The 26,867-nt window shown below is 39.9% G+C and overlaps 1 protein-coding gene across 4 annotated transcripts in view; it reads right to left on the reverse strand.

The window, feature by feature from the left end:
- ARMC2 (armadillo repeat containing 2) overlaps positions 1 to 26,867 on the reverse strand; it is a 159,566-nt gene that overhangs the window by 105,360 nt on the left and 27,339 nt on the right. For all 4 annotated transcript variants that reach the window (XR_010659954.1, XM_065911817.1, XM_065911815.1 and 1 more), the window contains exons 6-10: positions 18,365 to 18,441; positions 14,663 to 14,761; positions 9,093 to 9,268; positions 4,343 to 4,445; positions 2,805 to 3,028 (exon numbers count right to left, since the gene is read on the reverse strand). Coding sequence is in view for 3 of the 4 variants with exons in the window: in XM_065911817.1 (XP_065767889.1) it covers positions 2,805 to 3,028; positions 4,343 to 4,445; positions 9,093 to 9,268; positions 14,663 to 14,761; positions 18,365 to 18,441 (679 nt within the window). In the remaining variant the exon portion in view is untranslated. The remainder of the gene's footprint in view (positions 1 to 2,804; positions 3,029 to 4,342; positions 4,446 to 9,092; positions 9,269 to 14,662; positions 14,762 to 18,364; positions 18,442 to 26,867) is intronic.

The following is a 26,867-nucleotide window of genomic DNA, read 5'->3' on the forward strand; positions in this document are numbered from 1 at the left end:
AAATGAAGAGGAACTAAAGAGCAGTGAGCAAACTCTGGGGAATAGATAGACAGCATCATCGGACTCAATGGACTCAACGGACATGAACGTGAAGACTGTGGGAGATACTGAAGGCAGGAAGCCCGCAGTCCATCGGGTCACAGAGAGTCAGATACAATTTAGTGACTGAGCAACAACAATTACATGTAAACACATTTCTACACTTACTGCTAAATTTATAAATTATATATAAATGTATGTACACATGTACAGTTGCCCTCGTATATTTTGCATCTGCAGATTCAGTCAACCATAGATGGTACACTGTATCTACGAATACAAGGACCAAGTATGCGACCTGACCATCTGTGGACTTTGGGATCTGGGGCAGGTCCTGGATTCAATCCTCCGCAGATATTGAGGGACAACTATATACTTATGAAAGAACTTTCTAAAACAAAACAAGAATTCTAGAAGCTTTTATGTAAAAATAAAAGCAGAGTACCTCAAGAGAGGAATGCTTGAGAATGTGAGGTATATTTTCATCACAGAATATTATGCTGCCAATAAAAAGAATAAAATAAGTCTATAGAGTTTTTACTATGTATTGTTAAATGAAAAAAGAAACATGCATAGTATATTCCATTTTTTAAAATCTATGGGTATATTAAAAGGCACTGAGGACATGTGTTGTGTGGACCAGGAGGAGAAACAAGGAGGAAAGAGGGTGATGCAAAATAAGCAAAAGCAGCTGTTAGAATGAAGAAGTTCTTGATCAAAAGCAAAAATTATATGTATGTAAGTATATATAATACATATGCATGTAAAATGCATGGAAGAATGGTTATTAAAAGTTGGACGTACTTTACTTCAGGGTGAAAATAATTCAGGTGATTTTTCCACTCTTACTTTTTGTATTTTAACAAGAAATATAATTATATAACCAAAATAACCATTTTCATTGAGGGAAAGTTTGAATAACTCAATAACACTATCAGCATGAAAATGTTTCTTATTTAAGTCTTCCTAGCCAAAAGATGGCACATCCAGTAGAATATTTAATCATTCATAACAGAAGGAGGTTTTCACAGGCTTTTTCAAAATGGAGACAGACCACAAAGTCCAAAATTAATAATCATCATTAACACGTTAAGCATCTTAAAGGCAGGAGATAAAACTAATTTTTAACATGCTATCCTGAAGGCTTTAAGCACTCAGTCCTTGATCAATCCCTATTAATTGACAAGCACATTTCAAACCTCATAAATTATTACATCAAAGATACTATTAACTGATATTCAAATGTTATTAAAGAGTACAGTCTCATCTAAAGAATGGAGACCCGAGGCAGCTCCAGCGAAAGTAATTCGACTATGAGATTTAATCTGCTACAAAAGTAATAAAACTGTAACACATAACACATTTTTTCTTCCTGCCCTGGTCGTTCTAAATGTATCTGGCTTTGCTCCCATCATTCCTGTAGTCTCTGGCCTATGTGATGTCTACATATCCCCTCAACGGCTGTCCACTCAGTGTCATTAACTTCTGATCTTTATTGCAGATAAAAGATGCATGACAGGAGTTACCAATCATCATGAACAATCTCCAGCCTAGACCTGGCTTCAAAACTCTCAAGAGTTAGGGGCTTCCCTGGTGGCTCAGTGGTAGAGAATCCACCTGCTAATGTAGGAGACATGGGTTCAATCCCTGATTCGGGAGGATCCCACATGCCAAAGAGCAACTAGGCCCGTGTGTGCGCTGCAACTACTGAGCCTGTGCCCTAGAGCCCTGGAACCACAACCATTGTTCCCTCGTGCCCTAGAGCTCGTGTTCTGCAACATGAGAGACCTCTGCAATGAAGGGTAGCCCCCACACATCACAACTAGAGAAAAGCCCACGCAGCAACCAAGACCGAGCAGTCAAAAATCACAACAAATAAGCAAAATTATAAAAAAGAATCTCGAAGCTGTGGTACATATACACCATGGAATATTACTCAGCCGTTAAAAAGAATTCATTTGAATCAGTTCTAATGAGATGGATGAAACTGGAGCCCATTATACAGAGTGAAGTAAGCCAGAAAGATAAAGATCATTACAGTATACTAACACATATATACGGAATTTAGATAGATGGTGGCGATAACCCTATATGCAAAACAGAAAAAGAGACACAGAAGTACAGAACAGACTTTTGAACTCTGGGGGAGAACGTGAGGGTGGGATGTTTTGAAAGAACAGCATGTATATTATCTATGGTGAAACGGACCACCAGCCCAGGTGGGATACATGAGTCAGGTGCTCGGGCCTGGTGCACTGGGAGGACCCTGAGGAGTCGGGTGGGGAGGGAGGTGGGAGGGGGGATCGGGATGGGGAATACGTGTAACTATATGGCTGATTCATGTCAATGTATGACAAAACCCACTGAAATGTTGTAAAGTGATTGGCCTCCAACTAATAAAATAATATTTAAAAAAAAAAAATAAAAAATAAAAAATAAAAAAAAATAAAAAAAAAAAATAAATAAAATAAAAAAAAAAAATAAATAAAAAAGAATCTCTAAAAGTTCAAACTCTGCCTGTTAAAATTCTGATTATAATATGCAGTTGAAGAGGTGCTAAGTATTCATTCTTCAGGCCTGCTCTCTCTGCAGGGTAGCAGCAACAGTTGTCCATGTGCAGGAGACCTGCTCCAACATGTGGACAACTGCATGTAAAAAGCCACAGAATAGACAGCCCACCTGTTACACCCACCTGGCAGCTCAGTGATATTAGATAACATGAAAACTAATTTTACAAGTCTAATACTTTCAAGTAAAATACTTACTTGGACTAACAAGTGGCCTGAATTAGGCAAACATGTCCCAGATTTCTCGGTGTTCTCGTTTACTTGCTTTATCAGATTCATCAATATTTCAACGGCACCTTTGCCGATCATTTCATGAAGAAATTCTGGATTTCCAGAAATGAATTTGACGGTCCCCAAGCAGTACAGGAAAGCTTCGGTGTTAGTTTGCAGGTCTTCACTTCTCAGGACCTCCAATAATGATTCTGTCAAAAAGATGAACTATTACAAATGTATGAGTAGAACCGCTGGAGAGAGAGATTAAAGCACTTGGGTGTGAACATCAAATACGATTTGTAAAATGTTAGCCAGGATCCACATTCAAATGTTTGTTAAGAGTTACTCATAAGGCATAAAGAGGAAAGCTTATGAGAAAAATCTCTGTAACATTAGTGACAACAAAAGATGTGATTATTAATATGTAAATAAGAAAGTGTTCTTTTAACTGAATGCCATTCCTAGCCTCTTATTAATATTGGCTAACCTTTATTTTCGGTTACAAACAGTTTATTACAGAATAACTAATAATTAAAGAAATTTAAGAGTTATATTTCAACAAACCTTTAATAATATACTGGCTGTTGTATGAATAGGAAGTTAATCAAGATAGGAACTTTAAAAAATATCTCAACCATAGAAAAGGATGTTTCAAATATAACATCTGCCTTTCCCTAAGACAACTTAAGAACATCCATCCAAATAACATACAAGTACTAGCTTTTAGGATAATCCAGACAGCTCTGATAAGGTTAATTATGCCTATCTCACATTAATTTTTCTTAGTCAGTGAGATTATCTGTCAGAATCTTTATTTTTAATCTATTATTCTCAACAAGCTGATTCAGCATTATACATTTCTTTCAGTACTGGCTTTGTCCCTGTGTGCTGGGATTAAAAAAAAAAAAAAAAAGATCATTTATCCTTAACAAAGGATTTAGAGTATTTTCCATGTTGTTGCCTTAGATCAACAGTACTAATTCATAAAAGATTTCTGTTTAGGTAACTATTTAAGCATCTTAATTATTTAAGGATATATAAAGAGTTACACATTGTTAGCTAGGTAGTTAGGATGTATTACAATACCTACCCACATATTTGAAACATTTGACACACTTTGATGTCAATTTTCTACAACAGTTACATATGTCTTCCAAGTTAATTATCCCTACCATATCAAAAGATCAAAAATGTCAGTTATGTCAAGTGCTATTAAATGTAATTTTTCAGTAGATCCAAGACCAGGAAATAAATTTTTAAATAGGAAACACTTTGTAAAAGTTACATATTGTTACTACAGGCATTTAAAAAAACAGCAGGGTATCCTCCTAGGCTCCAAAGGATACATTAAGTGAAACATGGAAAACAGAGAAGGACAGAGAAAAAACAGGCATTACCTAACTTCTGCATATAATAAGAAAAAAAAATATTCCAGCTACCATTAATTATAACTTTGCTCTCCAAACTTTTCATTCATATTCAAGTGTAACATTTGCTGAATGGTAGTACTGAATAATACTCACCCAGAATGCTGTCATTTCGAATCAGAGAATCATTCTTCTCACTTCTGCTAATTTTAAATATAAGTTTGCAAACATTAAGAAGATTCTTTCCACTCACTTTAAGCTGTAGAGAAAGAAGTCACATTACCATTGCAGAAGGAAATAAAGACACGCTGTAATTTTTCAACATGAACATCTAATTTAGAAAGTGCAGGAAGAGTGTATCTAAAAAAGAATGGTCTAAAGAAATCAACTTTCAAAAGTTTTGGCCACAAATTTGCCAACTATGGTATCTAATTAACTCACTTATAGTAAATACAATATAAATGATATTTAGAGTAAGCACATTTTAATGATAAACTTTTATTTCTTATTTCATAAAGCCTCATGCTTATATGTGAAATCATTACTTTTTAAAGAATATTTGAAGAAAAAGAAAGGGCCGATGTTGATAAATTTAATTAAATGGAGTAACTGTTTTTCAAAATAAAGGGAGATGAATACTAAAATTTCAGATTAAACTAACCTAGAAAAGAACATATCATGGAGGTAAAGGAGAGAAAAGGGGGAAAGTACAATTCTATTTATCATTTGTATAAAATAAAATGAAAAAGTAATACTTTTGATTAGATAATACATATGTATTTATTATTTAAGCCTATTTCTGAAATGCTTTGAGATAATCACAAGTAACATTCAAAGGTTAAAACTCCCTTCCAAATCACAGAAAAATATTCAAGTAAATTAAGCAATAAGGAAGTATACTCTTAAAAAAAATAGTCTAGGAGGACTGAGTCAAATGGTCTAAATGAGCTGCATACTTATATAAAGTAGTAAAGATTAAAATTAAAAATCCTAAATGTCCACTATTTGGGAACAGTTTAATAAACTGTGGAACATCAATACAATTCATGTTAAGCAGTCACAAAAGTATAACTGAACACTATGCATAAAAAGACATCTATAATCTACTGTAAGATGGAAATACTGTATGCCTTCATTGCAAGAATGTAAAATATGTTTGGAGGAATGAGGTCATCCGAACAAATATATCTGTGTGAAAAAGATGACATATGGTTCATTATTTTGTCATTAAAAAGTATCCTTAAAATTATCTTCAACATTGTTTACTAATGAGTCTTCACTTAGTAAAAAAGACAAAGATAATGGAATTTGTCACACATATTTTTGAAAGATTCCTTCTGTGTTTGATTCACAAATATGAATGAGCTCTTGCTGTCTACAGGCACTGTGCTGTTCGCTGTCGTTCAGTCACTAAGTCATGTCCAACTCTTGGCGACCCCATGGACTGCAGCCCACCAGGCTCCTCTTCCATGGGATTCTCCAGGCAACAATACTGGAGTGGGTTGCCATTTCCTCCTCCAGCTGTTCCCTGTAGGAAATCCCAAGGGGAGTGTGGTCGGCCCTGAGCTGGAGAGGAAGGGAGAGGTGAGTACTGTCCATGAAGCATTATCCCTTATCTGTCTGCCCCCCTGCTCTGGCCCTTTCCATGACCTCTCATAGCTAACCCTGCAGCTTAGGTTTACTTGTTCCATCATGCAGCCGCGGAGTCTGCTCCTCAGACGGGTCATGTCATCTCATCTTGGTATCAACTGAGTATGTATTAGAAATGCATGATCTCAGGTCCCAGAAGCCCTGCTGAACTACAACATGCCTCTTACAACTTTGCCAGGGGACTGAGCGCACATTCAAGTCTGAGAAGCTCTGTTGTGGAAGCCTCATAAACAGTCACAGGGCAGAATGGAAATTTCCTCTGTTCTCAGGATGAAAAGAGGAAATGGAAACTTAAAAAAAAAATTTTTTTTTAATGATTAGTATTTTTAAATTGTTGTTTAAAAGCCCAGGAAAAAAAAGTGACTAGAGAGAAAAAAAAATCTGTATCAAGGGAAATATATTGCCCTTTATATCTGGCAGTATAATCTGCTGGGAATCTTCCACTACATTATGAGCCTTTGAGGTAAAAACCATGGTTTATTACTCTTTCTGTGTGTGGAAGGTACCCTGTGCTATGTATTCAATCAAATTTGTGGAATAAATGAATGAATACAACTAATCTCACTCCCAAGTCTTACATTTTCAGTGAAAAGTGGCAGAAGACATATAAACAAAAACACCTAGTGTCAGAGTTTTCATTAAAAAAAAAAAAAATCCCAACAAACTACCATTTCCAGGCCTGCTGTGAGGTCAGTTTACATTCAAAGCAGATTACTATACCTTCTCTTTTGGTAACTGTAAAATTGTGACTTTGAAACACAGAAAAGACTGTAAAACATTGTATGTGAGGAATGTAGACTACTCTGTGTAAAAAAGCACTTCCTCCCAAAACGGCCATTCCCTTCACTCTGCTTTATTTTCTTCTCACACTGCCCATCAGCCCCACTGGCACTTCAAGTGTTTACTCTCTCTTTCTGCTGCTACATGGCCAGCCTGGAAGGCAGGGGTTATTTTATTCACTTCTATTCCCAGTGTCAAGAATCCCTGGTACCAAGTGGGTTCCTGCAGTAGGGTAGTTTACTTTTATGCTAAACATAGTAGTTTACTTGATTTAAAGCAAATTTGGAGAATTAAAGAAAAGGGAAGTTTAAAAATCACTCATAACACTGCCACTAAATATAATCACTGCTGACTTCTGTTTTTTCCCTTGTATAGAGTGTAGATTTTCTTCCTTTTCCGAATATAGTTGCATTCACATATTGCATATATGTCTGTACTCTTTAAAAAAAAAAAAAACAAGTCATAAAATAGGCAGATACATTTTCGTAAGTTTTTCTGGTACAAAAGTTAAAATGACAATGGCTGTCTGGCAAAGCTCCACTTAAACAAAAATGCAAGAAACCTGAACTAACATTATACCCACTGGATTTTTTAAACCTGCAAATAACTTTAAATGTTTGAATTATAATAGTCAACTGGTAGATAAAGTCAATATTAGCAGAAAAAAGAGGCTATTACAAAATTTTAGTTCTATTTATCTTCAGCTTTTTTGTCAATTTGTTTCTTTCAATAGCTTTTTATGATGTCTTTTAAAAAAAAATTTACATAGAACCCCATCACCAAGGTCTAAGGGAAGCAAAGCCTTGCCCGCTGCATTATAGAAGATTCTGGTGGCAGATGGGAAGTTGGACTTGTTGGCCTTGAAGGTTGTTCCTGACCTTGAGGTTCCACAGTCAAGCAGAAGGGACAGCCTACCCACCTCTGCACTCTGGACTGTAGCCTGGAGGAGCCTTGCCCCTGATTCAGCAAGGTGGTCAGTGTCACGGAAAGGGCTTTATCTAAACATGTTTCATTCAGAATCTGTTCACTGCCTGGCAGATCACTTATCCTTTTGTCCTAAAATAGTTAAATTGTGCCATGTATATAATTAATTTGAATGGCACCTTTAATAACCAAGATGATATTTTCTCTGCAGAGTATTAACAAATTCATGGCATTTTCCTTCTTTCTTTCTCTATTTATTTTTGGCTTGCTACAGAGCACAATGTCTCAGATCCTGATAAGAGACCAAGGCAGTCCCTGGGCAGCTGGCTGCTTGGGTCCTGCCCAGGGCAGTGATACCAAGAGAGCCTTCCAGTCTCACACTGGGGCTCTCCCGGGCCAGGAGGGGCCCCAAATCCAGGGCCAGAGAAGAAACTGGGCAGCATGCAGTCACCTTTTCATCTCTACTTATAACTTCTGACTGCACATCCTCCTGGTGCCATTTCTTTCTCATTAAAGCTGACTGATCAATTATCACCAATGAGAGGGGATTAAGCTACTACTAAGATCACTATTTCAAAGAAATGTTGCTTTCTGCATCACATACAATATCACCGTGTTTGCAAAGAGGGTGAACAGTTTAGGATGGCAGCTAAATAAGAATGTACCCCCTCCAAAACTGCAGAGAATATGTAAAGACTTTATGAAAGACTTCGAAATGAGGAACAGTGGGCACCCTCACTAACCCATCACTGAGTGTACTCACCTTCATTGTGTGCTCTAAGATTTTAAATTATATGAATTATGGGTTTTTAACATAATAGCTTTTATTTTTTCTGAAACCAGGTAAACAAAGCTTCATTCATTCGTTTTAGCGGCTCTCTTAGAACATTCTATAATAATTGTGTCTTATCTTTTGGTTCCAACTGTTTATGGCTGTGACCACTAAGGGCTGCACTCAAACAATGATATCATTTTGTTTGAGACAGAGTTTCTATAGAGTTTTATTTGGTGTCTGGCCTTTTCTCTAACACCTCACAGAAGCTTTCTATGACCACCTTTCTGTGACCACAAGGCAGCTGGTTCTCTGTTTCACCCGGCCTCAAAAGCACCTGGCCACTATGTCCACAGCCCAAGTGATCTGAAGTTATTTATTAAACCATGTGACAGAACCATCAAACACCCAACAGAAACCATAGGGCAGAAACCACAGTCTGCACTCTCTGATACTGATCTCCAGTCAAGTTACTTGAGTTTCTGTTTTGAATGTGTTTGCCTATTGTCACCTTTTTTTTAAGAAAAAAAAAAAAAGAAACCTTGCCACAATCCACGTGTGAGCGTTTATTTGTCTGAACATTTTCTCTGTACTCAGCCTTATTTCCTTCGTACTTTCTGGTCAAAGTCTGGGATGTCAGTTCACCACCTCAATTTTGTTTTCAATATTCTAAATGAACACAGTGCATTTCTAATCTTCTTTGTAAGGTTTTACAAACAAAGCATTTAACAGAACTTGTATGTGCTACAGTCTACGAGACCAGAGAAGAGAAAAACTTACTGCTAGAATAATTTTTGCAAGTTTAAGGCTCAGCAAGTCCGAGCCAACATCAACTAGTTTATATAGCGTCTTCAGGAGAATACTTCTTCTCTTAAATTTATTTCCAAGCATGTTTCCTTCCTCTAAAGCATGATGAAGTTGTGTGCAAGCAGCACAGACCATTTCAATGTTTTCTTCTGTTGGGGCAAAGAGAGTAAAGCAGAACTTACTCACTGAGGTCAAGTTTTCTCAAACACAGACAGTGTACGCAAAACCCCATAATTACCTCCCTGAACATCTTCAGATTCCTGAACTATGTTGTTTTCTTCCCCTTTTCATTTCTATCTATCTGACTTTTTTTCTATTTTGTTGCTCCACTTCCTAGCATGTTGACTTCTTCACTAATCAGTTAGCTTATCTAGTACACACAGTCTTTCAGAGAGTGTACCGAGGAGGGGAACTCCCAATTTCACTGACTTTCCTTTATTCCTGCTGCCCGCCACCCACCAGGGCTCTGCTCAGGGCCCTGGAAGCTTCTGCCTTGCATCTCCACCTTCACCCCTCTGTCACACAGTTCCAAGGGCCCAGAATGTTCTCCTTACCTTCATCCCTACTGGTTTTGGTCCTTCAAGGTCCTGTGTATATTCTGGCTCCTCCAGAATAGGTATAGAATGCCACATTCAACAAATACTATTATTTTTCACACATGTATGTATGCTGTTTATTTCTCATGCTAGTAAGGTTATGCTCAAAATCCTTCAAGCTAGGCTTCAGCAGTATGTGAACCGAGAACTTCCAGATGTACAAGATGGGTTTAGAAAAGACAGAAGAACCAGAGATCAAATTGCCAACATTTGTTGGATCACAGAGAAAGCAAGGGAATTCTACTTCTGCTTCATTGACTACACTAAAGCCTTTGACTGTGTGGAAAATTATTAAAGAGATGGGAATATCAGACCATCTTACCTGTCTCCTGAGAAATCTGTAGGTGGGTCAAGAAGCAACAGTTAGAACTGGACATGGAACAACTGACAGGTTCAAAATTGGGAAAGGGGTACATCAAGGCTGTATTTATCACCCTGCTTATTTAACTTATATGTGGAGTAATTATGTGAAATGCCAGACTGGATGAATCACAAGCTGGAATCAAGATTGCTGGGAGAAATATCAACAACCTCAGATATGCAGATGATACCACTCTAATGCCAGAAAGCGAAGTGGACCTAAAGAGCGTCTTGGTGAAGGTGAAAGAGGAGAGTGAAAAAGCTGGCTGAAAACTCAACATTCAAAAAATTAAGATCATGGCATCAGGTCCCACTGCTTCATGTAAAATAGATGGGGGAAAAGTGGAAATAGTGACAGATTTTATTTTCTTGGGCTCCTAAATCACTGCAGACGGTGATCATAGCCATGAAATTAAAAGATGCTTGCTCCCTGGAAGAAAAACTATGACAAACTTAGATAGCATATTAAAAAGCAGAGGTATCACTTTGTTAACAAAGGTCCATACAGTCAAAGTTTGGTTTTTCCAGTAGTCATGTATGGATGTGAGAGTTGGACCCTAAAGAAGGTTAAACACCAAAGAATTGGTACTTTTTATTTTTTTATTTTTTTTTTAGAATTGGTACTTTTGAATTGTGGTGCTGGAGAAGACTCTTGAGAGTCCCTTAGACTACAAGATCACATCAGTCAATCCTAAAGGAAATCAACCCTGAATATTCATTGGAAGGACTGATGCTGAAGCTGAAGTTCCAATACTTTAGCCACCTGATTCAAAGAGCTGACTCACTGGAAGAGATCCTGATGCTGGGAAAGACTGAAGGCAAAAGGATAAGAGGGCAGCAGAGGATGAGATGGTTAGATAGTATCACCAATTCAACGGACATGAATCTGAGCCAACTCTGGGAGACAGTGAAGGACAGGGAAGCCTGATGTGCTCTGTAGTACATGGGGTCACAAAGAGTCAGATATGACCTAGCAACTGAACAACAAAAACAAATGCATGCTCTGTTACATGCCCAGTGCCCTCAAAGAGATATGCTGAGTAGGAACCGTGTCTTAGATATCTTTGTACTGACAGTGCACAGTACAGGGAGAATACTGTATTGATAGCCTGTAACACAGTTTAATGCAGATTCACTTTCTATTAATAATATGCCTATTGATGAAAACAATGATCAATATCTTCCTATGAGAACAATGCTCATTATCTGAGAAAAGAAGGTGCAAGTGGAACAAAATCTCAAAATGTCACCATGTCCACCATTATTTGGAGGTGAGTATCAGCAACTTAAGTTAAATGAAAGTTGCTCGGTCATGCCCAACTCTTTGCGACCCCATGGACTATACAGTAAGGCCATGGAATTCTCCAGGCCAGAATACCGGAGTGGGTAGTCTTTCTCTTCTGCAGGGGATCTTCCCAACCCAGGGATCCAGCCCAGGTCTCCCACATTGCAGGCAGATTCTTTACGAGCTGAACCACAAGGGAAGCCCAAGAATACTGGAGTGGGTAGCCTATCCCTTCTCCAGGAGATCTTCCCAGCCCAGGAATCGTACCAGGGTCTCCGGCACTGCAGGGAGATTCTTTACCAACTGAGCTATCAGGGAAGCCCCAAGTATTAGCAAAGAAGATAATAAAAAGTAGACATCAGTTAGGAAGCAGGGGAGCACTTCATTTTATAATAGAATGCTGAGGAAAACAATTTCTGAAAGTGGTAGCTATACCAAAAGTCATACATGGAAGAAAAATAGCACACAAAATAGAACATGAGGGGAAATGTAAGGATCCCAGGTATAAGACATTCAGTTGAAAAATATTATCTCTGATAGATTTCGTCACAAAATTTAAAAGTAGGAAACCAATCTTAAATAAATACCATAATGTGCTCTTGAAAGCCCGCATAGAGGAAGTGTGCGCCTGCAGAAGGAAATGACTCAGGCCATTTTTAGCTCTTTTCAACAATAACATCTAAGAAAAAATTTTAAACCTCAATAGCTAAGTAACCTTCCATGCCTTTCAGTTAAGCACTTAAATAAAATGAATTGATGGGAAATGACTGAGACTAACTTTAAATAAAAGGAAAAAAACTGAGCTCTATTGTAAGAAAAATGCTTTTGTTTTGTTGTTTCATTCTTCTGTTACTGGCAGTTTCTTCACAAACCCCAAGTCCAGGCTGCAGGCTACTCTGTGGCAGGGGGTAGACGTCAAGGTATTTTTCCAATACCTCCCTCCATACGCTCTTCAGCCTGCTGGGTTCTACTCAAGAGTAGCTGTTTTAGCTTAAAAGAAATTAAAAAGGAAGGCTCCAGGGTCAAATTCTAAACTACTAATCAAAATACTTCTTTCTACCGGTGTGTTTGTTATAACTGCCAGGTAGCCTCAAAAAGACAGCTTGAACCTAAAAGCAATCAAGATCTTCAAGGGACTAAAGCTAGTGGGTGAAAGTTTGATGAGTAATAGAAAGCAAGGTAGACTCCGCAGTAACTTCTCCCCATAAGAGACCTATTAATTACAAAGGGAAAAATAGTAACTTTAAATTGAACAACCATGCAGACACCACCTTCCCCAAGTGATCAAAGTCCACATCACCAGTAATGGACCCAACTCAGCATCCCGTGCCTCCTGATAATGATGTACCCAGGAAGGACACAGCGCCACTCAGGCTACATGCCTGCCCAGTTGCCTAACCGGCATAGAATGGTGAGAAAGTACCAGAAAAATTCACTGTGCGGGGGCAGTCTATGCAATAACTGGCCTGGGCCCAAGTACATCAAGATCATGAAAGGGACGTGACGAGTAACTGTATTCAGGATATTCCTTCCCTATGAACAAAATCATCAGGATAACTGGCAAAATCTAAATTGGGTTTGTATAGTGTTGTATGGTGATTTCCAGATATGTAACAGAATGCCCTTACTTCTAAAACTACATGCCAGGGTACTTAGGAATATGGGGTGTCATGTATTGTTCTTGTTCTCATGCAACTTGTTCTCAAATGGTTCACAAAAGGGGGAAAAAATGTGGTGTGTTGAGTAAGGGGTGTATAGAGAAAAAGAGAGCAAGATGGAGAGAGGGAGGAAGGGGGAGAAAGAATTATAAAGCAAATATGGTAAAAATGTTCGTAGTTTTGGAATCTGGGGGAAGAGTATACAGGATCTCTTTGCACTATTCTTGCAACTTCTCTGTAAGTCTGAAATTATGTCACCAAAAAAAGTAGGAAAAAAAGGAGAGAGAAAGAAAAAGGAATCTCAAAGGGTCAGGTACCTTAGTCCTGCCACCATTTGCTGTTTTTCAATTTGTCTCTGAAAGAGAGACCATTCTTCAGCATTTAATCATTCCCTGAGAAGGGAGATTCATCTGCATTTCGAATGCCAAACTCCTCAGTTTTCTCTGTGGTGACAAGAGCCCTCAGAACCCTCTTAAAATCCTTCTAGCTGAAGACTTTCTCCAAGACAGGCCTCTGTGCTGCTCCTCACCTGCCCTGCTGTGCTTTCTTCTTCACCACCAAACACCCTCAGAGAGCCCAGGATGGGTGAGGCCATTCCAGCCTTTAAGGAACTAGGTCTTTTGCACAGCTTTCCTGGTGGGTTGGTGGCCAGGACTCATTGACCCTGCTTCTCCCTAGGGTTTCTTCCTGTGGCTACCATGCTGGTTTGCTCATCCAAGGGGTACTGGTTCCACGCTTGCTAGTGAGGGCCTCATGTGTGCTGTGGGCCAGGACTGCAGCTCCAGAGGAGCCCATTTCAACTTCAGAAGTGGAATCCCTGAAGAGCGGCAAAGGGGTAGAAGGTAGGGAGCAGGGGCATTTCCCTGCCAAGCTTTCTACAGGTCACCTTGGCAGAGACCCATGGGCTGCAGGCCTTCACTGCTGGGGCATTCCAGAGTTCAAGGGCAGGGCACATCCAAGCCCACTTCCCTCTCTGAGTGGCGTCCCCGACAACCATGTTCAACCTTTGGAAAACTGGATATACAGCCCTCCCTCAGGAGTCACAGGGTATTTGTTCTAGGACCCCTGAGTATACCAAAATCCATGAATGCACAAGTCTTGTGTATAAAATGGTATTGCCCTCCATATCCACGGGTTCTGCATCTGAGAATTCAAACCACCACAGAATAAAGTTCCATTTATAGCTGGTTGAATCTGTGGATGTGCAGCCTGAAGCTATGGAGGGCCAACTGTATACACTTGGATCTAGAAAACCATGGGCATACCTGCCAAGGATGCCAATCTATGAGACTTAGCCAATGTTTCAGATGATTGAAATCTACTTTAATTTTTCACTATTATTCATGAACTACCACTCCAGCGAATTCAAATTGGCATTTCCTTGGGCAGAAGTAGTGGTAATTTATATTCTAAAGGGACTTTTAGAAGTAGGTTCTCTTGCGGTATTTAAAGTATAATTTTAAAATTAGGTTTACATGTAATATTGAATACATACATTACTGGGTAAATAGATGATTACACTTGTTTCTGAACAAGTTCACAGAAAAAATGACAAAGTGTACTGAAAATATCAGGACAATGGGGAACATATAAATAACTGCAGATATTTTCGATCTACAGCGACTTTTTTTTTTTTTTTTTTACCTTTTTCTAAGTCATGCAAAATGGGTACAATCCTTGTATTCCAAAATACTTCATCTACTTCTATTTCTGTATTCTTTTCTTGCAAGTCGGCTTTTGAGCCTACAACAGAAAAGCAGAACAAGAGAAAGAGCTGTGAAAAAGGAGTTACAACTAGAGCACTGCCAATGAGACTTCGTTTTCCATCCCTAAAATTAATAAACTCTGGAATTACATTACACTCTGCCCCCCCAACCCAACTAATTCTAATGAGAATTACATGTCTTCTAACCAAATCAAATTAAACTGAGTAAAAATCTTGTAAAGAAATCATAACTTTAAACTCTGATTGGGACAGTGCATCAAGTCGTCAGCTTTGTAAGTGTTGAAATTACTGTCAGTGAGGCAGTCTGGAGTTTCGGCTTGTTTGTTTTTTCTTTTTAAACATATCCCTCTATAACATAAAATAAATAGAAAACTGTAGATATGTAAAGAACAAGGATTTTGAAAATGTTTTAATGGAAAATTTTCTGAGAGGGAGGCCTGCAGGGACTTTCTCTCCTGCAGAAAATAAAATGTTCACATTATTGTGAGGCCAGTGCTTCTCACACCAGTGGTTTTGTGTGGGGCAACAGGAAGCCTGAGCTCTGGGTGCTGACAGACCTCAGTTCAAATCCCAACTCCGTTACTGACGCACTGGGTGACGGGGGTCTGGTTTCTTATCCTTTCTGAGCCTCATCAGCAAAACAGAGATTAAAATATTTGCCTTCAGGGTTACGAGAATTCAAAGACACGATGTAAGCAAAGCTCTGAGCCCAATGCCTCGCATATAGAAGCACTCAGTCAGCACGGTTTCACTTCCCAGGTTAAAAAAAAAAAACCAATAAACAGGTCATCCCTGTCTGAAGTGTGTCAGGCTGTGGGTTATCACCAGATCACTGAGACAGAGGCTGCCTGAGGAGGCAGCTGTGGACGAGTCAGGACTCCCACAGCCGGTGTACCTTAGATCCAGCAGGTCTGCATTTCATTTTTGTCACAACACTCTCCAGAGGTCCCCACATTGTCACTATTTTCCAGATGAAGACAGTGGGGCTCAGGGTTATTAAGTAACCTGGCCAAGGTCACAGAGCTCCACAGCATTACACTTGACCTCTTCAGGGGCCATTTTGCCCTGAAGCAAATTGGCAAACTAAAAGATAACTTCAGGGAGAAATGTAAATCATATTAGAAACTGCAAATCACAATTACATCTCACACAGGCAAGATCTCAAGGTCTAAAACAAAGACTGTCTAGCTAGAGTGGGAGCTGCTGGGCCAGACACTCAGAAACAGTGCTAGAGACAAAATCCACAGCCTTCCTTCTCTGAAGGCTTCGCCCTGAGGCCCTCGGGCTTTCCAGGTGACACTAGTAGTAAAGAACCTGCCTGCCAATGTAGGAGACGTAAGAGATGCAGGTTCGATCCCTGGGTCAGGAAGATCCCCTGGAGGAGGGCATGGCAATCCACTCCAGTATTCTTGCCTGGAGAAACTCATGGACAGAGGGGCCTGGCGGGCTACAGTCCATGGGTCACAAAGAGCAGGACATGACTACACTAAAGAAATAAAAACGAGGACTGGACTCCCAGCAGTGCAGGCCAGGCAGTCACTAAATGCGTTTGTACAGTATCTCAGCTCTCAGAGCTCCCGAGCTTTACCAACTGCAGGAAAAGGATTGCAGATCACCACCTCCATCTTCTGGCTCATTACTCTTACAAATCTTCTCTGACACTGATAAATCACGGATATGGATCCTAAAAGTAAACACGACTATTCAAGCTGTACAAACAACACAGTTGCTCATATTCCCAGGTGTCGGACACACTCAAAGTCCAAAGTAAGAGAAATAAAATCAACATATATATCAAGGCAAGGGGAAAACCCAGAGATAAGAAGCCAGACAAATAATATAATAGACAACTATTCATGACAAACTTAAACTTACTAGAAATACAGACTTCAATGAGTCCAGATTTCACTGATTTCAGTTGAAATTAGGTTTTTTTTTACCTTCTATGCGGTATGCTCTCTTTAGCAGAACCACTCTGTGAGGAACCACAATTATCAAACTGTTTGTCAGGACAAACAAAATTGATAACGTGTTCACCCCAGGAAGAGCTGAATTACAGGGGTGAGCCAGAAATCACAGAGCAGTTTGTTTAACCTTTGGAAAGGAAAGGCCTTCACAGGCCCTTCAGAGTGTTTCTGAGACTTGTTTCTTCTCAGAACAGAAGTTAGCCAGACACGGTGGCGTAAGAGTTTGCTTTCAACTCTCTCCCAGGAACCCCCATGTGAGCTGGGGTGTCCAGCCATGGCCTTTCCCCTCATGCACCTCCTCCAACTCTGCTGTCCAAAGAAATCCCATTTTATACACTAACCCAGCTCCTACCCTAGAAACAGAAGCCTGGATTCATGTGATCACTTTTTAAGATTCCCCAGATGATAAATAAATACAGTTTGTCTCAGTCTTGGGCAACAACCTAACATTCTAGAGAGCACTTTCATCTAGGTTCACAGTTTGCTAAATATAAAAATTATGATTCAACAGGAAATTGGGTAAGTCAAGCAGAAATTTCAGCATGTTTTTTGAAGATTTTGCTGTCTCAGTGGTTATAGTCTTCACCACAGCTTTGAGTTCGGGACACAAAAAACTTGACACAATGTTTATTGGCTGCTGTTTTTAGCATGCACATGTAAGATGCTTAGCAACAATGCTGACTGGGAAATCAGTCTATCTAAGACTTTCCTGACTACTACAGAAATTCCTGCTGGTCACAAAAGTCATTTTATTGATAAGAAACTAGTTTGGAAGATAAGAAAATACCTTTTGAATTATTAGCTTGGTTTCATGAAAGTTCCTGTGCACCAAAAAAGTAATATGAAGAAGGTAATGAACACCTGCGTATCCACAAATAGTCTGGCCAAATATTAACTGTATTTTCATTCTCTTCATTTCAAAGAATAAACATTACAGATATTGTTAATGCCCTCTATGTGCCTCCCCCAACCAACCCCTCCCCAAGGGTTACCACCACACTAAACTGAACGGTTATTTTTATCACATTTACCACATAGATCTGTATCCATAACAACACATGCCTTTGTTTTTGCAGCTTAATTTTTTCATGTGATGTTATGTTTATATTCATTTCATTCAATATTATAAATGTACTCCAGTTCATTTTTCTAACTGTTATATCCCATTGCACAAATACATTCTGTAGCATTTCTAGCCTGTGATTTATATTGTTATGTATTTTCTCAAACAGTTTAAAGCCTCAAAGGGCTGGTTTGATGTAGCTAATACAGAGTCATTTAAGTAAGCCATGATTTTGACTCCTTTTCAATCAACTTAAGAACTGTGTGAACATCACGTTTTGCAACCTTCCAAAGGCTTCTACAAAATAATTTCTGTGCAGTCATCAGTGCGGAATTATAAAATCATTTCTGTGTAGACTATAACCTGTAGATGCTTGAGGCACTGGAGTCAAGTAAGGGTGAAATGCTAAGACTGTTGTGAAAATAATAAAAATTTATAAAAATAAATGTTGATGTGTGATCAAGCTGGATAAAGTTCCTGGAAATTTCGGAGTGAGGCCACATCAGACATCTTTAACGCAAATTATTATCCTACAGATGGAGATGCTGAGGACAAGATGCTGGGGACCTCTAAGAACACAGGAGCCTCACCTGCTCCGACGTCCAGCCTGCGCCGCTCGGGGCTGCGGGAGCTCGAGGAGGCCCTCGGACGCCTCTTCCCCTGGTCTCTGTGAGGAAGAGGAAAACACACAGAGCTCAGCACAAAAGCCAAAGCGGTTCTCTTTCTGTGTCAACAGTAGGCTAAACGCGATTTCTGAAGAAACCACAGAGCCTTGCTTATGAAACGGAGTTTGGTGCTCTTACTACCGCATTTTAATCGACCTCTGATTTTCAGCTGAGATTTACCTTTTAAAGACAAGTCAGATTTGCCTTACAATACAAAATATGGTTACTAGAAACAACAAAATAAATCCAAAGTTTACCTTGCAAACCAAAAAAACTGATGAAGGATCTATACCACAAGAGGTCACTGTTACAATAAGAAAGAACTCCGCTGTGCTTGAATTAAAAAAGCCTAGCGTTCAGGAGACCTCTTTCTCTCACACTTGGGTGCACAAGTGCTGCAGGCAAGAAAACTGTTCTCAGTTAGATCAGATGAACCCAGGAATCATACAGGGGGGTCAGACCTGGAACCCAGGTTTCATAATGTCCAATCCACTGCTCTTTCCACCAAATCGCTATGTCTCCAGTCACTATTTTTAATTAATATTCTATGAAAAAATTTTTAAAGAAATATTTGAAATGTTAAAAAATAGAAAGTAAATTCAGGCAGTCCCCAGATGACAAGTATTTTGTGTTTCAAATAAAAATCTGGTGGCTGGCCAACACCAGAATTAAATGCTTAGGTTTTGTTTGGAAGGTTATATATAATGTTTAAGTGGTCTATGAAGGACATAACTTCTCTTTAGCTAGAGCTGATGCTTAAAGTACTTACTTTTAAATATCAGTACAAAATTCCAAGGTAAAAAAACACAAAACACTGAGAGAATAATAGTGCAAGTTTTACAACAAAATTTCATTTTTATCATCAAATATAATATTTGCCACAAAAATCATAAAGGATGCACACACATGTGGCCATGGTCACCCATAAGCATCCGTATGTCTGTCTGACTACTGTTCCTGCTTCCACTATAGTAAGATTCCCAGTGAATGTTCAGTGCTGTGTCTTGACCCTTGGCCTTGACTGCTGCCCAAGGATTAGTTTCTCCAAATATCATTTCTTCCGTAAACATTTCCTTTTTCTAAAAAACACTGGATTTAACATTTCCTCTTATCGTGCAATAGAGAAAAGATCAAGTTATTCTTCACAGAGTCTGATTATTTAATACTCCAAAACAATTGCTTTATGTTTATACATAGCAACAAAACACAGATTTGGTAGCAAGAAGTCCTGGTCAGTCAAAGAAAGAAATGGGGATGGGATCCTTTTCGTCAACACTGAAGAGCAGAGATCCTAACGGAGATCTCCATGAAGACAGAAATAAAGGAAATCAATCCTATGAAAAGGCAAGATGCCAAAAGTTTGCCAGGGTGTAAGGTCAAATATGTTCCCAGACTCAGCACTCCTAGAAATAACAAGAAAATCTGAGGACCATAGAGGCAAGCCTTTCTTTTCATTATTGTCTTAAATAGCTATTGAAATCAAGCAGGATAGTTTGCATCTAAAGGCTTCCCAAGTCTCTGATCCCTCCTCTCTGACGACATGGCCATGACAAGCCTGCCCCCCAATACACATCTGTGTGTCCCCACTTGAGGGGATGTTTAAGAAGGGTCCTTCTTATCAAACATCAAACCTTGACAGTGTTGGATCCTACTGGTTCTCAAGAAGAGCTCAGGGTTGAAAGTGGAATTGTTGGTCACTCAGTCCTATGTGACTCTTTGCAACCCTACGGACTGTAGCCCACCAGACTCCTCTATCCATGGGATTCTCCAGGCAAGAATATTGGCATGAGTAGCCATCCCCTCCTCCAGGAGACCTTCCCAACCCAGGGATCGAATCCAGGTCTCCTGCACTGCAGGCAGAGCACGGGTTGGCCTTGGCATCCACTAATCCTCTGTGTGATCTTCACGGTACAGGGCTTGAGGGGGTGCAGGCTCTGCATCCAAACTCCCTGTATCAAAGGGCTCCAACCCTTGTCCACCACAAGGCCTGTGTAAGTCACTGAACCTCTTGGCCTTCGTTTCCTTTTCTTAAAATGAGGGCTGTGTTTCTACTTAACACACTGACTGCTGTGTTTGAAGAACTTAACAAATTGTCAGTATTCTTTTGCTCTTTTGTTCTGAGTCAACAAACACTTGTCTGAGCAATCCAGTGGTGGGTGTTACTGTGATAAGGAACATGTAAGGTGTTGCCCAGAAGACATTCAAAATCTGCTTCAAGGAACTAAAGAAGCTTTTATTTAAATGGAAAACTCTAATTGAGTCTCTAACCAAATACTAGAATGAGAAATTTAGTAGGTTACAAGGACAAGAAAAGTGCTGAGGATGCAGTGATTACTGAGATGGAGAAGTGGACCACAGGGTGGGACTTAAAGGAACAAAAGTCAAACCAACGAATGACAACACTGCTCTCAGATCGGGAACAGCATGAGCGAAGGTGAAGAGGAGTGGGAGAAGCCTGGTGGGTAGGGTGTGTGTGTGGGGGGAGTGACTGCATAGGGCCAGTAATTTAGGAATAAGTTTCTGCTGGGAGGTATTGGGAACAACCACTTGAAACCTTGGGTTGAATAAATAGACCCAATTTGATGGTCAATAAGGATCTGCCCTAGGTTCTTAAACAAGGAAATGAGATCTGAAGTTATGTGATAACAGCAGTATTTAGGAGACTTGGAGGGAGGTAACAAGGACTAATTCTTTGAGGGTGACGGTGGGACTGGAGAAGGAGGAACAAATTCAAGAGACTGTAAATGAAAAGTCAATAGGATATGGTGGTTGATTCCAGGCTGAAGAAAGACGAGAAGGCAGGCGTGGAGGGACAGGACAGCAGAGCCGCCGTAACAGAAACGGGGAGGTGAAAGAGCAGCACAGTTTGAGGAGTAAAGCAAGTTTGTGTTTTGCTAGGTTGAGTTTCTGATGATAAATGGATCATTGGCAAAGGAGATGGGAAAATCAGGAAAGGAGCTCCGTTAAAGGTCAAAGCAATACACCTGGATGAGAAGTATCAGAACAGTGGCTCCAAGACCAGAATCTCAGGACATGGCCTTGTCTCAGACAGTCAGGGGTAAAGAACAGAAAGGAGAAAAGGAGTCCAAAGGAAGGAGAGAGAGAAAATATGCTCCCATGTGGTCCAGCACGTTAAGGAAGTGAGCATGATTAATAAGTCCAAGAAGATGAGGCTGGAGGAAGAACTGTCCAGTCTGGCGAGGATGAATCTAACAGGGTTTCTGCAGCACGGTACAGCGTGTGTCTCACAGAGCGCGTGAAGCAGGGAAGGAGGCATCCAGAAAAGAAAATTCCCTCTTTGCTAAAGAAGAAAAGACTAGATGGCCTTGTGCTCAAAGGAGAACCGTCTCGCGGTAACTTCTACCCACTGATCTTGGTTCTCCTAATGAAGCAAATCTTCATCCTTCTTCCTCTTGACAATCCTTCAGATATTCAGAATATGTCGTGGTCACCACTTCAGTTCATCTCCTATGGCTTAAGTCTTATGGTTTTGCGACTTCTTCGGGTAAGTTTTTAACTGAAGCTTTGGTTTCCCTATCTGATATATGTGAAAGTGGAAAGTCAAAGTGTTAATCTCTCAGTCATGTCCAATTCTTTGTGACCGCATGGACTGTAGCCCACCAGGATCTTCTGTCCATGGAATTCTCCAGGCAAGAATATGGGAGTGGGTTGCCATTTCCTTCTCCAGAGGGGGGTCTTCCTGACTCAGGGATTGAACCCAGGTCTCCTGCATTGCAGGCAGATTCTTTACTGTCTGAGCCACCAGGGAATATATGAGGGGGTGGTAAATGATAGTGCCACTCAAAGTAAGATCGTTGTGAGGATTAAATGATGTGATGTGGAATCGCTTAGCACAGCTCTGGCACATAACAAGTACTCAGTAAGTTTTTACTGTTATCATGGCTGTATCAGTGATGTCATTAACAGACTTCAGTCCTTTCATCTGTTCCTCATATGATACAGTTTCAAATCACTCTACCAGTCTGTTCAGTTACTCCGAGTGTTAGTCTGTCTGTCGGGATTCCTGTTAAAGTCTGCAACCCAGTGTTGAGCTAAAGGTGTGGCTTGAGGAGCAAAGAGAAGAGATTCTAAATGATGCAGCCTAAAATTGCATGAACAGTTTTGGTGGTGACATCATGTCTTGTCTTGTCTTCCATATGCAGCTAAAGGCAGATTTCCCCATCTACACTGGACTCCTTCTCATTAAATTTCACAGTTATACTTGGCAAAGAGTTCCTGCCTATTAGATGTTTCTAGATCTTGATTCAGTCATCCAGTATAATTGTTCTTCTTCTCAGCTTTCTGTTTCATGCTGTTAAAGACCATAATTAGATTTTTTGGAATATCTTCTGATATACCAAGAATAAAACAATTCCAGAAAATATTCCTTAAAGCTCTTTTGTGAAATCCTTCTTAAAGCCAGAATAAGACCATTTCACTGGGATATCTTCATCTACGAATAACAGAAACCTAATTCTGATACATGGAATTAATTGGCTCATGTAACCAATTGGCTCAGGAGTAGGTTTCAGGGGTGTGATCAAGGCTTTGGCTCTTTCCATCTGTAGTTCTCTCAGCTCTGCCCTTCCTCTGGTTTCACTGGTAATCAGGTTGGAGTCCTGAAGAAAGCAGAGTGGGAAAGGCATTCCCAGGCCCCTCCTCTGCAGCCCACGTTTTAGAGTAAAAACAAGGTTCTCTCTTCCCAATCACTAACAAGCCCCACCTTTCATTCTGAACCACCAGAACCAAGCTCTGTAGACAAGATAATGCCACATCCTGCCTGGGTTACTACTGCCTATCCACGCATCACTCATGTTGGCAACATCTACTTCTAGACCCTTTATATTCCAAAGAAAGAAAAGTATATTTCTTCAAAGGTCTTCTAAAATTCACATTTTGCTATAACTCAGACAATTCTTCCCATTACTATGACTAAGGTTCTTTAGGCAGGGGTCAACAAACTTTTTCTTAAAGAGCCAGACAATACGTATTTTATACTTTGTAGGTCAGGTGGCAAAAGAGAGGCTATTATATAGATAGTCCTGTGACCATTTGAAATGTGATGATTTTTAAATGTAGGGAAAAAATTTTTTTCAGCTCAAGGGCTGTAAAAAATATAAACAAAATAGGTGGTTGACCAGATCTGGCTCTAGAGCTATAGCTTGTTGACGCCTTCTTTGGAGTAATAACTAAAAAAGATATTAAGAAGTGGATAAGTGGGAGGATTTGGAATTAGGGGGAAAATAAGCTTTTTCCATTTGGAAAATAATTACATGTGAAAATGGAGAAGAAAATTTTAACAGATACACATGATAAAAAGAAAATCTAGCAAACTTTGAGTTAAAATTTTCCTTGCCCTAAGAAGATGATTTTTCATTTTTAGAACTAGACTCAAGCTGTATAGATTCAAATCAGGCAGTAAACATCTTAGGCTCTGCAGTCACACAGTCTCTATCACAGCTACTCAGTTCTGGGGCGGTAGGGTGAAAGATGCCAGAAACAGTAGATAAATGAATGGGTGTGGCTGTGTTCCAATAAAACTTTATTTACAAAACCAAATAGGCTGGATTTGGCCAGTGGGCCTTAGTTTGCTGGCCCCTGCTTTGCAGGCTCTTTGATTTTTTGACTGCAGTTCAAGAGTGCCGCCACCAAAAGGTGGTGGTCCCTTTATCATGTCTTCATAGCCTGAAACCCCAGACACACAGTTCCCAGACACTAGCACTCTGTCTTAATAACTAACACTAAAATTGAATTCTACATAAATGGTTATACAGAAACAGTGAAATTAAAGAATATGATTTTAGAGGAATGGTCATACGATCAAAATTTTGAGAAAGTTCTCCAAGCTTACCATAGCTTTGAGTTGGTGGTCCAAGATTTAAAATATACATTTTCAGAAACTATGCATACACTCTTGCACCTTTTTCTGTAATCACTAACTGGTTATGGTTGTTCAGTTGCTCAGATGCGTCTGACTCTTTGTGACCCCGTGAACTGTAGCCTGCAAGTCTCCTCTGTCCATGGGATTCTCCAGGCAAGACTACTGGAGTGGGTTGTCATCTCCTTCTCTGGGGGATCTTCCCAACCCAGAGGCAAACCTGCATCTCTTGCATTGCAGGTGGATTCTTTACCAGAGCCTCCAGGGAAACCCAAGTGGTTATTACTCAAGTTCTGTATGTAGAAAGTTGATTAGACACTGCTTTGTAGCTAATCACATTAGCTCAACTAAGGCTTAAATTTCCTTACTTAAAAGTCCACAGTTCCACACTCCCCTTCACCTTTTACAGCTCCAGTTTCAAGGGGTCTCACATGAAGAGCCCTGTAGCTTCTCACTATGGCAGCAATGAGGACATCAGCACAGAGGGGAGCTGCTGGCATTTACCCTCTTCCACGGTGCTCCTGAGGAAATGATTCCACATGGTTTTGACGATCTGCTCTCCATTCCCATGTCCCAGTGGGCTGCTCCAGCTCACACATTATCATCTTCCCACTGGAACAGCTACAACTGCTCTCCCCTCTCCAACTGTCCCTTATGCAGCTGCCAGCATCACTCCCCTGAAAACCTCTCAGCGCTCCATGTACTAGTCTATAACATCGGGACCCATGTGTCCACTACAGCAGGCCACCTTTCTCTGAACCCACCGCCAAGTCAAATCCCTCCTTGGTTTATGCTGCTGCTGTAGCAAAGAACCCAGAGCCTTCCCACCTTCCTTTTCAAAATCAGCCTCAAGGGGCATCCCAAACCCCACAGACCCCAAGAAACCTTCCCTGATCTCCAAGTCAGAGATAGGTTCTCTCACCTCTAAACCCCCAAGGCACTTTTCTTCAGTTCTTTCACTCCTCTAGCATTAATCATTGAACAGTGCTTCTGAAACTTCCGTGTGCATTCGAATCACTTGGATACCTATTTATAAGATGCAGATTCTAATTCAGCAAGTCTGAGATCCTGCACTTCTAGCAAGCTCCCAGGTGATGCAGATGCTGCTGGTCCAAGAACTGCACTTGAGCATCAGAGCCTGACATGTCAGAATGGTGCTCATGGATGGGGTTTATTTGTGTATCTCCCAACCCCACTAGTCCAGGGCTTTGCTTATCATGAAATTCTTGTCAAAGAGATGCTGTCAAAGAAGGTGGGATTTCATAAAATCATTCTGGTCATGTCTGTCTTTTCCAAAGGGAAACGGTTTCTCAGTCACATTTACTTAATTTCTTAAAAGAATAATGACTTCATTATGTTTGGAAAAAATGATATATTTATTATTTTTAAGGCCGGGCAATGTAAGTACAAAGCAGGTTTAGAAAATCATCTAGGACCCCACCACCCAGAAATAAATAGTCAATATGTGGCATAAATCATTCCAGACATATTTTGCATATATTCAGATGAAAAGACAAAAGAATGAAAGAACGGAAGGGTGACTTGGGGGAAGGGCAGGTAAAAGATACATATAAATGGGATTTGACACACAAATACCATATGTGTCAATGTAATTAAAAGTATAAAGTATAAATTTTACTTCACTATGACAGAGAAACAGAAACTGAGGTGAAACTGAAGGAATTGTAGAGCTTCAGATGAATGGGTCTTCACAAGAGATATTAGTTTCTAAAAGATCTCTCTAAAGTTAAGAAAAGAAAGAATAAAAAGCATTAGGATGCTGAAATCACGCTTTTAACTACATATTTCAATTTCAGACGGCAGCTACTGACACATCTATTCCCTATTATGAAGTGAAGCAATCAGTACTCACACTTTCTCCCAGGTACCAGTTTTGGTTATTTATGCTAGTATTACAATTGTCGAGGTTTCTGTTCCGTAACCATCATTTTCAGAGTTGTTTAGCTTTAATTCAATATGAAAACAAAGTCAATACTCACCATGGGTGACTTTATGATAGCTTCTTCGTTTCTCATTTCTGAAGTTTGACTCATCATTTTGTTGTCAAAGAGTTCTCTAGCGAGTGCATGAGTACTATAGTCCCCCAATCCATCCACAATGAAAATGTTTCTCTGTTACCTTTTAACTGAAGGACAAAGTGGCTGGAACTCAGGACTCCATAGGCCTTACTTCACCGTCTTCCAGCACTGAGAGAAACTCTAATAAAGCCAGAGGCAGCCTGCCTTTTTCTCCTTCTATGGGACTTGCATGTTCAACCTGATCGCCACAGGCCACCTTCTTGCATTTACCCACTCAATCAGCAATTACTAAAGGAGTGTGTACTACATACTGGTACTATACTAGTGCCGAACAGTGTTAGAAATGTCTTAGTGTGGATTATTCCATGTCAAAGTTTGTTGGGACATGACGCGTCCTTTTGAGCTTCGGATTTGAATCTTTATTTCAGAATGTCATCTTCTATTATGTCAATATTTTTCTTGTTCCCATCTCTTCCATTCTCAGTGGGTTGTTGTGAATATCAAATGAGTT

The sequence above is a fragment of the Muntiacus reevesi genome, chromosome 19 (assembly GCF_963930625.1).
Source record: "Muntiacus reevesi chromosome 19, mMunRee1.1, whole genome shotgun sequence".
Lineage (NCBI taxonomy): Eukaryota > Metazoa > Chordata > Mammalia > Artiodactyla > Cervidae > Muntiacus > Muntiacus reevesi.